This window comes from Macrobrachium nipponense, chromosome 4, assembly GCF_015104395.2.
Source record: "Macrobrachium nipponense isolate FS-2020 chromosome 4, ASM1510439v2, whole genome shotgun sequence".
Lineage (NCBI taxonomy): Eukaryota > Metazoa > Arthropoda > Malacostraca > Decapoda > Palaemonidae > Macrobrachium > Macrobrachium nipponense.
In genome coordinates, this window is record NC_061100.1 from 20316352 (window position 1) to 20332682 (window position 16331).

Sequence of the window (16331 nt, forward strand, 5' to 3'; positions counted from 1 at the left end):
GGGCAGTCATTGGGATCTCCATGGCTACTAACCAGCCAATCAGGTGTTAGTTATACTACTCTGTGAATTTCTTAGAATGAACGTTTACAAGTAACACACGGGAAGCTAACGATGATGCGTGTGCATACAGTACGTAGTTTTTGTTTTTATTAGAGTATTCTCTCTCTCTCTCTCTCTCTCTCTCTCTCTCTCCTCTCTCTCTCTCTCTGGTTAATCTTGGGATTTTCCATGGTCAACTCTTGGGATTAGTAAGAAAATGCGATTATTTTGAGTAGCAGTAGCAGCAGCTGCAGCGCATACCCAAATGAATCGGGTAGCCTAGCACGCCAAACAATAGTATTTACAAAATGAGCGGAGCTCTCTGGCTGGGCTGTTTTGGTCCACCCACGTGTTTGATCGCCTATCTGCCAAATTTATAACAACAACAGAGATAAAACCATTTCTCCCATTACAGATATCAAATATTATCTTTTCCGTTGCGCAGAATTCTAAATAAATTACGTAGGTTGACGATTGATAAAGTTTTTTTATGCTATAATAAGAAACGGAGTCAGATTTTCTATCAACAGGGCATCTCATTTTGGTGCTGTTGCGAATATTTCAACCAGTTCCACGTGCGTTTAAATCCATACTGACTGTAAAGTCTGGAGGCAGTTCTCCCTTCTACACATATCTTGATTTCTTAATATCATAGGTATAGAATAAATTCGTGAGCAAGGAAATATGAAATAAAGCATAACAGTAAGTTTGACGAGTGAGAAAATAAACAATCGTATACAGACAGACTCTCTCTCTCTCTCTCTCTCTGAGAAAATAATAGATAGGAAACAATGACTGAATATTGCTTGAATGCGATATGGCAAAGTTTTGGCCTGACTGAAGTGTGGAGTGACTTTGACACCGACTTACAAGTTATTCCTGGTCATCTCACAGCCATGGATAGACATCAACTTCACAGCCGAGAAAGGGCAATCGTATACAAAATAAATAGGTATGGAAAATGCGAGCCAATGTTGTCCCATAAAAAAAGTTCTCGCTCGGACAGCTGTAAGATTTAGGAGAGAGAGAGAGAGCAGAGAGAGAGAGAGCGAGAGAGAGAGAGAGAGGAGAGAGATGAGAGAGAAGATAGAGAGAGAGGAGAGAGAGAGAGAGCAGGGCCGAATAGGAAGGAGATTAAAGTACCTGGGAATGAAAACCCCTTATAATATGACAATTTGTCGAAAATTGCATTTTTCCTAACTATACAAACCTGAGGTCCTTTAACAATAGGAAGGTAACTAGCGGCAGCTGGGACGGTCGTAAGCTTCGAACAAGGGGAGAACGGTAGTTAACTGCTTGTCCGATCGTGCGCGCGCCCGCGCGCGCCCGAGAGGTGAAGAATCACTTTTTGCTTTAGGCCCATGCAAAAAGTTGCAGAGTGAGGGGGGGTGGCATGAGGTGGGACTATATGTAAAGGACCTCAGTTTGTATAGTTAGGAAAAATGCAATTTTCGACAAATTGTCATTTGTTCCGATACGTAATACAAACCCTCGGTCCTTTAACAATAGGAAGACTCACTTCTTGGTGGGAGGAATCTGAGTCTTTTGGTGAAACAGACTGGGTGTCGTCCAACCCTGGAGTGCCTCCCTGGTCGTAAGAGCAAGGGAGGGATCCAAACCTCTGTCCGATTGATCGGGGTGTGCACCGCAGGATCAATGGTCAGACCTCTGGGCCAAGTACTAAGAGGAGAGGCAAGCGTATCTCTTTGTACCAGCAAGCAAGAACTTGTTCCTGTTTGCAAGAGACAATCATAAAATGATGGGTTTGTCTCAAGTTTGGCATCCACTTCCTCCCCCTTGTTGGAGGAAGTGGTGGATATTTACTCCTATCCCTACTGAAAGGGATAGGATGGTGCTCTATTGAGTAGCTCACCTGCATCTCGTCCTTACCCAGCAGGGTGACGACCGTGTCCCCTCTACCCAAAGGTAGAGGGAAGAGAAAAATGGGAAGAGGAGGCCAGTCACACTCTCATTCCTCATCCATTCTTACGGTCACACCAGGACTCGATGCTGTTCAGCCTGCGAGGGTTCCTGGGTTAACTACACAACGTGTTGAGCAACCACCACGGTTCCCAAGGAAAAAAGATCCAAGGAACTGTGGGCAATATCCTGAAGGTAGAAGGAGGTGCATGCGGTCCGGTTGGACCAGGCGCCTGCCTTCATTACCTGCGCCACGGAGAAGTTCTTGCGGAACGCGAGAGATGATGAAGAGGCGTCCACACTCATCCTGGGTGTCGAGTTTCTTCAGACAGCTCCGTCGCACCTTCACAGGACAAAGCAGCATAGCCTTCGTATCGGAGGCGGGGTGACGTCCATTAGGGAGGGTATTGTGAAGGACTCGAACCAATCGTCAGTTACCGAAGGGTTCTGAGTCTTCGCTACGAAGATCGGTACGAAATCGAGCGTCACAAATCCCCATCCCTTTGTGCTTGACTTCTCAAGAGAAGTCATGCAGTTACCTAAGACGAAAAGAAGGGGAATAGTCGTATGACCTATCCTCTTCTCGACTTTGGTTATGTACAGTACTCATACTGACAAGCTATTAAGACGAAGTAATGATTGCTCTGGAACAACCGAACTAAGTCCACAGCATAGTTCGTAACTGACTCGGACGCTCTGACAGCTGCCGACTGACTGTTCGGAATCAGTAGAGCAAGTTGTCCAAGCATCCGGGTAAGTCACGTGACCTTCGCCCTTTAAAGAGTTATGCTGAGAGACCAAACAAATAAAATATTTGTTAGTCACCGATGCCGGACGGCGCGGCGATGATTCTCTTAATGCATAAGCTCAAAAGGCGAAAGTCAATTGCCTTCAAAAGACCGAGGTCCTGATGGCAAGAAAAATCTCATAGACGTTGAATCTCAGCTTAAGGAGAAACAACACTATGTGACGTTGAAGACGAAGGTAGGCAATGAATGCAACCTACGTCTTCCAGTTGAATCGAGAGAAGGAATCTCAAGATTCTAAACCTGTGCTTACAAATGACTGAAAACGCTAACCGCCATTTCATTGCTGTCCGTGTGCAATGAAAGCGGGGCGTTCTTCAGTATGAAACACAGGGGAGAGCCGCTTGAAGAACTGCTTCTCATGGGCTGAACGTTTGGAAGTAGAGCTGGCAGGTGTGGGAGTAGGCGATGTCTTTCAATACATCTGCTAATCCGGGGTGAACATGAACAATTGTACACCTCCGAATACAAGATATTTTGAGGACAAAACTCAGATTCCGCAAAAATCATTCGCATTATCGGGATACGATGCGCAGCAGACTATTTACAGAATTCTGTTACCGTGCGGTAAACAGAAAGATGAGAGTCGAATAGATATCTCTGTTTAAAATTCTCGCAATACCGAAGACGATGAATACTAGCGTTTCTCAGCAGTAGATGGTCATCATGTATGCGAGAATCCCCGTTAATCAGAGACTTAAGTCCGTGATTGTTGGGCAGAGATACGGTTGTTATTCAATCAAAGCAGGTGAGAAAGACATAAACAACCGTCTATCTCAAAGCGGCAGCTGATACTGAAATGCCTCGGGCAATTCAAATACGCAGTAGCTGTCGCTGACTCGTCATCCTGAGTTGCCAAGTAATCCTTTACACGAAGGAATGCGTTCGGCTAGAACCACCGAGCATAAAAAGATATGCTCGAGCAATTATATTTAAGCGAAACGAATTTCGGTAAATATAAAAGCTAAAATGGTGTTGTTGTGACAACACCCATAAGTATATAAAATTGAAACTGGAAACTCCTGGGAGGTTGCAGGCAACCCGGGTTTGCAGTTCAATTAGAATACTTTTCGTCTAAGTCGCAATCCGTAGAATAACCAGGATATGCGCCTACCCCTCGGACCATTCAACTGCTTAGCAGAATCATGTCGCGAGGTTAATATACGTAGTATATTTGTAGGATTCTGAACAACGATCTCCATCCTAAATTCTTTCCTTCAAGAAAACAAAATAAGGATTGGAGATCGACCACCTTCGTTCTCTATTAAAGAGAGTGAAGGAGAAGTCTTCCTCGAAGGAAAGCTTCAATGGTGAACAGATACTAAGACGATAGTTCCAGCCAAACTGGATATTCCCGTCCGTTCTTCTCTATTCCAGGTGGTCGCCTACTGTGAGATAGTCTTCTTTCAGCAGCAGTCTTCTTTCTAATGCTAGAAATTCCAGGAATTCGAGCATAGGCGAGGTTCCCGATTATCGTGTAACATATCGGGGATTCTCGTCTCGCTCACTTTGGACCGTGGTCTCGCCTAAGTGTTTGGAGATCGTAAGAAACTCTAAACACACTGAATGCGCTAGAAATTCCGTAGAATTCTAAGCAGTCTGCGAAACCCCCACCGAATTCGTCAAACGATATCGGCTGGTGGTCCTCTCGATTCCCGTAGAAATCGAGAATGGGGCAGGATACCCTCCTCAACGACCGGGGCTTACGTCAGGTAGGACCCGAAGGTCCCCCCTGGTAGCGCAGTCCCCAACGTGGGATCCTACAGAGAAATCTCTGTAGGATCCTTCCCCTTTCCCTCGTAGCCGTAAGGAGAGAGGGAATGGGGGAGGAATTGGATACTCGCTCGCCTTCCCAGTGGAACTAGCAGTTGGAGAAGAGTAGGAGCAGCCATCGCCTTGCGTCGATGGCCTCTCAGAGTCTGGGAAAACGTATCGTCAGAAGAAAACGTTTTCCCGAGGAGGGTTACGAACTCTCACTGTAGGTAAGGGTCTGCCGCCACTGTGAACGTCGTCTGGGTGGGGCTGATCGACACCTGACAGGAGAGAGCCGATACCGTCCTCCGACTCATTCCAGTCCTCGTCGAGGTCGAAACCTCTCAGGAGGACCGAAGGAGTATTTAAATACGGTGTCCGAAGACACGTATAAACGCCGCTGTCGCAGTAGAGGAGGTGGAAGTAGCTTGATCGACCGGCCAGAACTGAGAGAGCCTTCTTGTCCGGAGACGAGAGACTCTGGTTCAAGACAGAATCGGCAAGCTCCGATCGCGGCATACCCACCGTCGGTTTGGGTTCCCTCTCGGGCCCCAAAACGACTCGAGCAGAGACATGGGCTCTGCTGGTGGGAGCGGCGATCCTTCCCCCCGGTCGTTGTGCTGACGAATCAGTGCAATAACCTGGGTAAAGTTACTCTGAATCTCGGAAGTTACAGCGTCTTGAGGAGTAGGACCGTCCAGTCCCTCCAACAAGAGCAGCTCCCAGGACCCTCCTCCTTCAGAAGAAGGACCAGCAACAGATCCCTGACGGTTGCCTCCAATCACTTGCGCGTACGTCCTGGTTGGTCCTAAGACCAACCTGGCACGTGCGGCGTCGTGACGGGATCATGAGCGGCGCATCTCTCACGATCACTCCTATATACCTAGCTCTTCCTGGCGTATGCCGAGGAAGTTGAAGGTATCGGAGAGACAGAACTGACGCTACCCCCTCTCCCCCTGACGGTCGCCTCCAATCACTTGCGCGTACGTCCTGGTTGGTCCTAAGACCATACGTGGCACGTGCGGCGTCGTGACGGGATCGTGAGCGGCGCACCTCTCACGATCACTCCTAGCTACCTCGCTCTTCCCGGTGTAGCCTGAGGAAGTTGAAGGTAGTGGAGAGACAGACCATGACGCTCCCCCCCCCGCTCGCTGGCAGGCGGTACCAGCGTACGTGGGGGGCCTGCAGCCGATCACCAACCCGCGGTGGTGGGGATCGATCTGCAGGCCTGGCCGTGGCCGCTCACCTGTGGCGAGCGGCTCGACTGAGCACGTCGACCCCGGTCCCGTGCGTCAGACGAGCTGCTGCTGGTCACCGTGTATCCGCCTGGTCCCTGTGGGAGCGGCGGTCAGGTGACCTGCAGAGCTCGCTTTCGCCGTGAGACCGGTGAGCGTCCTCGCGGCACGTCAAACCGCTGGTACCAGCCGAGGCTGGTACCGTCGGTCGAGGGGACCTGGGGGACCTCTTCCCAGCCTCAACCCGTGGCCGGTCAGAGACCGTCACGTCCACCCGAGGTACCGGCTGGTCGCTGCGAGAGCGGCCGCTGGCCTGGCGAGAGTCACCTGAGCGGCTCTCGACAGTCTTCGCTCCGTGCCTCGGTCATGACGCTGAGCGAACTCAGGCGTCTTAACTTTGGCTGCACGGTCACCCGAAGGAGATCGTACACTCGGAACTTCTCGCGGACGAGAAACCGAGCCGGTACCTGGCTTAGCAGCAGAGCTGCCAAGACCAGGCGAGGGTGTACCAGCGGTAGCCAGCACACCCTTGGTCCCCGTCTTCTTCTTCTTCTCAGAAGGGGAGACGGGCCCCGTTCCCGAAGGAACAGGAGGACCAGCAGAAGAACCCCCCCGTCACACCGGAATGTGACGAGCCCTTCGAAGTTCCCGAAGGAGTCTTCTTAGGGGGAAACAAAACCCGGTTACCAGCTGGTCGCTGCTAGAGCGGCCGCTGGCCATGGTGAGAGTCACCTGAGCGGTTTCTCGCCCAGCCTTTTCGGCCCGTAGCCGTGGTCTTGGGGCGCCGAGCGAACTCTGGCGCCGAAAACTTTTGGCTGCACGGTCTCCCGAGGGAGAGCGTACACTCGGGATCTCCGCGAACGAGAGACCGAGCCGGAACCTGGCGTAGCGGCATCGCCGCTAGCACCAGGCGAGGAAGTACCAGAGCTAACCGATACTCCTCTGGTCCCCGTCTATCTCTTCCTTACGGAAGGGGAGACGGGCCCCGCTCCCGAAGGAGCAGGAGGACCAGCAGAAGGACCCCCCGTCCCACCGAGGTGGGACGGGCCCTTAGAAGTTCCCGAAGGAGACTTCTTAGGGGGGGAGGCAGCCTTCTTCTTCTTCGGCTTATGGGCCTTAGAAGTCGAAGGGGAAGAGGCAGCAACAGACGAAGATGACACATTCCTCTTCTTTTCGTCAGCTCACGCAGGACAGTCGTCAGGTCCTCCATCCAGGCCGGAGTCGGGCCTATTGCCGAAGCAACACGGCCCGACTGCACCTGTCCGGAAGGACCTGGGACTGGGGAAGACACACCATGGGCAGGACCAGCATGGACAGGCGCAGGAACCAGGAGCGACAGGAACAGCAACCAGCTCAGGAGCGGCAGGAACAGCGGCAGCGGTAAACACAGAAGGGACAGCCAAGCCAGTAGCGGGAACCACATCAGCGACAGGTACGGCAGGCCCAGCCATCGCCTCGTAGAATCATCGGCAGCCAGCGTGGAGGTACTGGCGGCCGGTCCAGGGGCGAGCTGCTGGAACAGCGGAAGTCTGGGGGGCAGGCAACACGAAGAAAAAAAACACAGGCGGCGGCGGCATACCCCTCCTCGGTACGGCGGCGACCGGCCCTAGAAGCGGCAGACGGCGTCACCGACACAGCATGGGGAGTGTAGACCAGCGGGGGGAAGAAGCAGCATAAGCGGCCGTGAAGGTTGTAGTGGAGACCACTCCAAGGTCACCGCGCCCCAGACCTCGCTAGACTCTGCAGCAGATCGTGGATGCTAGGCACGCCCTGCAGCCGCAGTGGTCCATACCTGTCCAAGGTCGTCTCCCACGGCTGTAGCACCTGCGGTAGCACAGACAGATTAGTAAGAGGGGTTCCTCACGCACGGGGGGGGGGGGGGAGACATGCCCCCACCCCGCGAACGGAAGGAAGACCCCAAAAACAAAAATACGAGGAAGCTGAGCGGCGGGGGGCAGGAAGAAAGACGAAGAATCGGATACCAAGGGAGTCGCGGGAGAGCTTTCCGACGACTTCCTGGCAGACCTTCGCTTCCCCTACCCCCGCACAGCAGTGAAAAGTAATATGAAAATGAAAACAGAATACTGCACTTGCGATTCACTTCATAGAGCTTAAAGAGGGAAAAATCAATTCCCGGTAAGAGCGGGGAAACTTGATCCATAATAATATGATGCTATCATAAATATATATGAAAATGAACAATACTGCACTTGCTATTTTCACTTTCACAGCAATAAATCGTAAGGATTAATTCCCGGGTAAGAGCGGAAATTGATCCAAAATTAAATTTGATGCAATTAATAAATGAAAATGAAAAGAAAACTGCATTGCGAATCCACTTTCATTGCATTCTATTCATACAAAATAAGAGGCTCTTGCCGAGCGCAATCAAGCTCTCGGCAACGAACGCACAGGGCAAAAATATAATGAAAAAAGAGTACTTACATCTTTCAATTACACACTTCGCCCAAAACCCAAAATACATGACTCGGCGTGAGTGCGCCCGCCCCCCTCGGCACCGAGACATAATTCAAGGGTTCAATTCATGAAAAGAGCGGAAAGGAAATCGCCGTCTCTAACGGCGATAGCTCCATGTTGATTCTATAATTAAGTAATGAAAATGAAACAGTGTACTTACAGTTTCATTTTCAAGTCAAACCAAACCATTATTGTAGAAAACACAATATAAACAAAGCATACGACGGATGAAGCGGGCAGAGAGCGATGATCGACACGTCCTTCACACCCGCGGCCGAAAGAAAACGTGATTCTTCACCTCTCTCGCGCGCGGGCGCGCGCACGATCGGACAAGCAGTTAACTACCGTTCTCCCCTTGTTCGAAGCTTCTACGACCGTCCCAGCTGCCGCTAGTTACCTTCCTATTGTTAAAGGACCACCCGAGGGTTTGTATTACGTATCGGAACAACTTATAATATAGCCTCGGGGTTTGCTCAAGGACATTCAAAGGTCTGTCACACACGGGCCAGTTGTTGTTTTTGTAAAATTAGCATAAGGGCAGATCTTTAAAGCCAAGCCAGAGAGCTCGCTACGGTGACAAGACTATACCTTCCATATGAATTGACCGATGTCCTATACGAAGATGCAGGAGATGAAGATGAAATGATCAAAGATCTGGAAGATGGACGAATATGGACGACTGCCTTGATGGCAAAGAATTCAGAGCAGTATTTGATGATATGGACACGGAGAGAGCACTTTGGAGGATTTTAGTTTATTAATTTTATGCAATTTTTCTTTCTTTCTTTAATAAATTTTCACTTACTGCGTATCCTAAAATGAAAATAAGTTCAGTTCAAAGTAACAAATGTTTCTTTTTACTGAGTAAAACAAAAAGTAAAAAATCCTTCGGTGTTGTGCCTTAATCAACTGATTTGGAAAAATTATAGATGGTTAGTCTAGAACAGTTAAACATGTTGTATATAAACCAAAATAATGCAAATGGCGCACGATCGCTCTTTTGTATTTTAAATACAATAGTAATACGAGGAATGCATACAATATTATTGGATGTAGTGAATTACAAAGTAAATGCATAACTTTTTAAAAGATCTACTGTTTTCCTCCGGTAGTAACTATCGCGATCTGCCGATTTGGGAAAGCATAGACGGTACGCTAATTTTATACCGCGTGTATGATGCGACCCCTTTAAAATTAGCTTCAAAATTAGGTTTAAAAAGTCGCATAATATGCGAGTATATACGGTATGTAGTTTGTCTTTTTCCTAAATACACAAATCACTAACTCTTTGGTAGGATTATTCTTCAGCATTGAGGAATAATCCTACATACAGGCTCTAGACTGTATGCCTAGGAATAAGTATAGTTTGAAAGCAACTGTTTTTTAACAAATTAGTCCAAGAAATAAAAACAACGCATGTATATATGAATGTACCGAGTTACTGGAGGATAAATTTACATTAGCCTACAGCTGTAATTAAGAACGATATTTTTACAGGTTTTGCACTAGGTATTCTATATTAAAGTTCTCCTGACACATTTGTGAATATTATGTACAAGCTAGCTATAAAAATGCTGTGTTATTACTGTACATCCATATTAATGGGTACTCTTATGGTCTAACATTTTACCAAGGCTTGAAAATGTACCTATTAACAGTTCAAGACTTGATATAGCACAAACCAAGGAATGAAGCCTTACCTTCATCAAACAGTTCATCTGCAATGTGAGCTTCAGCCATATCACAGTACAATCGCGCTTCTTCCTTAATATCAAGTGCACTTTGGCAGGCTGTGATTGCAGCTGATGGGCTCAAGTGAGTTTGGCATTGGCAAAGTTTATCATATGCTAAAAACTTCACCTCGTCTATGATTTTTTCTTCTTTCAGAACCTGGTCAACAAAATAAATTTATCATTACAAAATATACCAGACCACAATACAAAATGCTTAGGTAGTACCTTCATAAAGTGTGATGTGTTTATAATGAAAATACTTTTATACAAATCCTTATTCATAAGGCGCCTTATCCCTGTAGGAACTGATCTCCATCATACTCGTACAAACCCACTGTGTTGTAAAAGAAGGACTCTGGCACACACTGGCTGCACCCTCCCCAACACTAAACATTTACCCTCTTACTGTTGTTCCTTACAAGAGAAGCACGTGTGAATGGGAGGAGTCAAAAGTCTTTATGATTAATTTTGCAGTGCTTTTAGATGGGGGAGGTTAGAGAAGTGCCACTGCAGTGTGAGCAGTGGGTGAACAACCAACATTGAATTTGCAATGTAGGCCTCATGAAAGTCAATGCCAATTTGCTTGCACAATTAAATGAGAATGAAATCTAGGATCAGTTCTATACAGAATACAACAGCTTATGATTAGAGTTAAGAACAAATGTTATTAATTGAATAGACTTCCTTCATTTTGAAAAATTCTCTTATATTTTCTAGTAAGATGAGATGGCAAAAACTGCCTATTCTACTACCATCCAATAACACTGACCTCAACATTCTCTTTCCATCTTTATGGGTGTTGCTTTATATGGTTATCTACCAGCCAAAAAAATTTAAAAAGTACACAATGTCGAATTACATGTTGCAATTACCGAAAGTCATAAACTTATGATTAAAGGAAAAAATTGAGTCAGGCCACTTCACATACATTATATACTCCAATATCATTAATCATTTCACCAAAACATTCTGCTGGTTTCAGGTACTAACAATACCAAGTACCATGTCTTTCTATGCCTTTCCTGTAAGGCTGTGGAATGGGCTTCTAGGCAGCAGTATAATGGAAACGTTCATTAATACAAGAGAACCCATGGACCCTCATCATGGTTTTTTTTACCTATACATATTGCTGTTTACATATGCATAATTGTTAATCTACATTACCATACTCTTTCTCTCATATTGTCTTTTATTAATATTATACGTACTGAGGAAACTTCTTTTGCATGTTCATAAACTTTTAGACCTGTCATATAAAAATGATATTTTTATAATAAAATTATGTTTTATATATACTTACCAAGTAATTACATAGCTAACAATTTCTAGGTACCATCAGCTAAAATTTGAAAATCAATCGTGGTAACGATTCTTTTGTTTTGGTGTAGATGACTCGCACCGCCCACTTTCAGGGAAGAAGGGAAACAAACTAGCAGAGCTCAGTTTATTAATGTTCTAGATTCCATAGAGGGGAGGAGGGTGGGTTCCCATTCTGTAATTACTTGGTAAGTATATATAAAACATCATTTTATTATAAAAATTATATTGTTATGATACAATAAAGTTTGTTCATACTTACCTGGCAGATATATATATACCTGGCAGATATATATATAGCTAAAACGTGGTACTCAGGATGTTGCTGAGTGCCATGCTCTGTTGAAATGCTTCCGAGGCCGCGCCCTCACCTCGTGAGCATTCAGATCAAAAGATTTGAAATCTTTGTGCAAACACAATGAAGAAGCCTTTTTGAAAGAACTCCTTAACACTAAAGCCAGGATGTTCTTCAATATGGGCAAGTCTGGTCTTTTTCGGAACACTGCAGATTGCCCGAAGGACTTCGACTTTCTTGAGTTTTATGTAGATAAAACTTGAGAGACCCGACAGAGCACAGGACTCTCTGGCTCCTGCCCAATAACTTGTGCCATCCTTGATTCCAAGCTCCTGGCCCAGGACAAGACGGGTTTCCATTCTTAGGCCACAACGGAAGGCTTAGAGAACACACAGCATTGTGTTCTCTAAAGCCAAAACTTCTGACGATGGCTTAAAACCTCACTAACCCTCTTTGTCGTATCTAGGGTGGTTAGAAGATAGGCCTTTCTGATCACGTGCAAGAAGCTAACAGGTAGGAGAGGTTCGAATGCTTTGACATCAAGAACTTCAGACTACGTCTAAGTTCCATATTGAAAGCTTCGATCTGTACATGCACAGTCAGTCTGTCAGTACTAAAGTCAGGTGACCGACCAGTTGACCAGTCAGACGTACCAAGGACAGCAAGGCTGTACCCTGAAGACCATAAGGCACTATTCTTCGCTGAAGGATGAGTGTCTGGAACCTTCTTCAGGAAGGAAATGGTCCCCAGCAGGCTCATCCATTCCCTCACCGAGCATGCTTACTTCCCTAATAAGGCTGCGCTTTGCCTAAGCAGGAGAGCATGTAATAGTGCTATGTTGCGGTAGACTTGTAGTCCTATACCATGCGGTAACAAGCACCGAAAGAAGTAAGAGATATCTCTGTTGAACATAGTAAGGCAAAACGAATGCAATGTTTATTCATTCATGTAAGAAATCCCCTCAATCTTAGGCTAAAGTCCGTGATTGTAGGGCAGAGATACAGCGAATAAAGTTATTACATTTAAGATATCTCTGTTCTATTCTATACATAATGCCATTTATAACAACTACTGTAATAGTGTACTGTAGTACGATGATTGAAATACAAGCCAAACGGATGTTATCCAGTTCAGTTGTACTTAGAAAAAAAAAAGTCGTTTCTCGTTCGGTTGTTCATGGCTGTACACGTTCACGCAACGAGTATAACATTAAAACCATACTTTCATCATTCTCTTTTGCTGTTATTGAACTTATGTAACTAAAAGATGGATAAAGTTAGGCCACTATAATTTGATCTCTCATAAAATCGGACTATCGTAAGACTAATGATCGTAACTTGAGCACTACAGCTACCTGTACACTGTACAGGTAATAACTTTATTCGCTAAAGATCAAAGATCTATCGGGAAATATACTGTTAAATTTAAACCTACAGTAGTACCTCGACATACAAAAGGCTCAACTTATGAAAAATTCGAGATACGAAAGCAAATACAAAAAATTTTACAGCTCTACATACAAAAAGTTTTCAAGATACGAAAGGTTGTTGCTGTAAAGTCCCGAGATTCGCCCGGACCACCGAGAACAATTTTAAAACTCCCACGCCGCCAGCTGAGTAAACTCGCCACCATCCTCCCGCTCTCCCATTAGTTCCTGATGCTAGTCACCCCATAAGATCCTGCTCTCCTATTGGTCAGCATATACCACTTGTGCTTTAAGTATTCTATTGGTTAAAGAATGCTGTAAATTGAAAAACTTATTCATGAAATACATTTAATAAAAAAAATAAATTAGGTAAAGATAGAATAAAGAATAGAAATGAATGGTTATTATACTGTTTGGTAGTTTCAGTAGTTGAAGAGAGATAATGAAAATTTATGGCTTACTGTGTAAAGTGATTGCTTGGCGATCGTTCGATACTCGCAAGTGCTGGATGTAAACAGAAGTTTGGAAGCTTTTTTTTGTTAGTTTATTATAGTTAATGGTTACTTAATAATTATTTGAAATGAGTACATGCAACACATTTAATAAAAAAATTGTGAATTAGATATCATAAAATATAAAATAAATCAGACTGCCAACAAATACGTATTTCTTAGAATTCTTCTTCTGTTTTAATATTACGTTACGTAAATGTTTCATTATAGCTGTCAGTAACTCGGTATCTCCATTAGGTAAAGATAGAATAAAGAATAGAAATGACAATTTGTCCAAAATTGCATTTTTCCTAACTATACAAACCTGAGGTCCTTTTACAATAGGAAGGTACTAGCGGCAGCTGGATAGGTCGTAAGCTTTCGAACAAGGGGTTCGGTAGTTAACTGCTTGTCCGACAGGCGCGCGCGCGCGACTGGGAGGTAAACAAATCACTTTTGCTTTTGGCCCAAGCAAAAACTGCAGAGTGAGGGGTGGCATGAGGTGGGGCTATGTGTAAAAGGACCTCAGGTTTGTATAGTTAGGAAAAATGCAATTTTGGACAAATTGTCATTTGTTCCGACACGGCATACAAACCTTCGGTCCTTTTACAATAGGAAGACTCACTTCTTGGTGGGTGGAATCTGAGTCTTTTGTGAACAGACTGGTGTTCGCCCAACCTTGGAAGCCTCCCTGGTCGTAAGAGCGAGGGAGGGAATCCAAGCCTCTGTCCGATTGATCGGGGTGTGCACCGCAGGATCAATGGTCAGACCTCTGGACCGAGTACTAAGAGAGAGGCAAGCGTATCTCTTCGTACCAGCAATGTAAGAACTTGTTCCTGTACAGGAGCAAATATAAAGTCATGGGTTTGACTCTTGTAGGCATCCACTTCCCCCCCCTTGTAGGAGGAAGTGGTGGATATTCTGCTCCTATCCCTAGTGAAAGGGATAGGATGGGGCTCTGTCATATAGCTCACCTGCATCTCGTCCTCATCCAGCGTTAGTGACGACCGTGGCCCTCTGCCCACAGGTAGAGGAGGAGGAAAAGACGGGAAGAGGGAGCCAGTCACTCACTCATTCACACATCCATCCACACAGTCACCACCAGGACTCGATGCTGTTTCAGCCTGCGAGGGTCTGGGTTTGCTACACAACTGTTGAGCAGCCACCACGGGTCCCACAAGGAAAAGGTATCCAAGGACCTGTGGGCAATATCCCGAAGGTAGAAGGACGTAAAGGTAGTCTGGTTAGACCAGACCCCTGCCTTCAGGACCTGCGCCACGGAGAAGTTCTTACGAAACGCCAACGAGGGGCCAATACTTCTGACTTCGTGAGCTCTCGGACGGGACGTACGGATGTCGTCACTACCATCAGCCTCATACGCCCTCCTGATGACCTCACGCAGCCAGAATGAAAGAGTGTTCTTGGATACTTCTTTCTTGGTTACCCCTCCGGTGCTAACGAAGAGGCGTCGACACTCAGGCCTGAGGTGTCGAGTTTTTCTTCAGATAGCGCCCGTAGCGCCCTCACAGGACAAAGCAGCATCTCATCCGCATCATTATCGGTGAAGTCCATTAGGGAGGGGAATCGTGAATGACTCGAACCTGTCGTCAGGGATCGACGGTTTCTGAGTCTTCGCAACGAAGTTCGGGACGAAATCGAGCGTCACAGATCCCCATCCCTGGAATGTCGTACATCATAGGAAAGACCATGAAGTTCCCCTACTCTCTTCGCCGATGCCAGGGCCAGCAAGAAGAGGGTCTTGAGGGTCAGATCCTGTCTGACGACTCTCGGAGTGGCTCGAAGGGTCTTCGAGTCAAACTCCTAAGGACGAGAGTCACTCCCACGCAGGGGGCCTGAGTTCCCTGGGTGGGCAAGACCTTTCGAGCTCCTCATGAGCAAGGAGATCTCGAACGAGTTCGAGATGTCCAATCCCCTCAGTTTCAGGACGAGCGCCAAGGCGGCTCTGTATCCTTTGACTGTGGGGACTGAGAGGAGCTTCTCTCGGCGAAGAAAAAACGAGGAAAAAATCCGCTACCTGCTGAAGAGTGGCTCTGAGAGGAGATAGACCCCATCTACGACACCAACACAGAAGACGGACCCACTTCCCCTGGTACACCAGCTGCAGAGGACTGACGGACGTTTCCAGCCATCTCTGTTGCTGCGCTACGAGAAAAGCCTCTCGTTCGCAAGAGATGGTGGATAACAGCCAGCCGTGAAGACGTAGGGACTGGACTGGCTCGGTGGTACCGCTCGACGTGTGGCTGGGCGAGAAGGTTGTGCCAAGGGGGAATCTCTCTCGGTTCCCCTGCGAGAAAGAGCCAGCAGGTCCGGATACCAAATGGCCTGTGGCCATTTGGGAGCCACCAGGATCATCCTGAGATTCGGGGTGACCAGTGCTCGACTGATCACCTTGCGAATCAGGCTGAACGGGGGAAAGGCAATAGACGAAGAGGTTGTCCCACGGGTGTTGAAGAGCGTCCTCTGCAGCTGCCCATGGGTCCGGCACGGCCGAGAAGAACACCTGGAGCTTCCTGTTGTGCCGGGTGGCGAACAGATCCACGACTGGTCGCCCCCCACAGGTCGAAGAGCCTTTCCGCCATTGTCCTGGTGTAGAGACCATTCGGTCCCTATCACCTGATCCCGACGGCCTGAGCGTGTCTGCTACTACATTCCTCTTCCCTGGAATGTAGCGTGCCGACAGCTCTATTGAGTGTGCCTCGGCCCACTCGTGCACCTGCCGAGTCAACTGGTACAACGGGAGAGACACTAGGCCCCCCTGTTTGTTGACGTAGGCCACCACCGTGGTGTTGTCGCACATCAACACCACTGAGTGTCCCAT

At 46.9% G+C, this 16331-nt stretch overlaps 1 protein-coding gene across 1 annotated transcript in view; it reads right to left on the bottom strand.

Moving 5' to 3' along the window:
• LOC135210753 (dnaJ homolog subfamily C member 3-like) overlaps window positions 1-16331 on the bottom strand; it is a 73969-nt gene that overhangs the window by 25231 nt on the left and 32407 nt on the right. The window contains exon 6 of the mRNA XM_064243588.1: window positions 9931-10120. Within this exon, the coding sequence (XP_064099658.1) occupies window positions 9931-10120 (190 nt within the window). The remainder of the gene's footprint in view (window positions 1-9930; window positions 10121-16331) is intronic.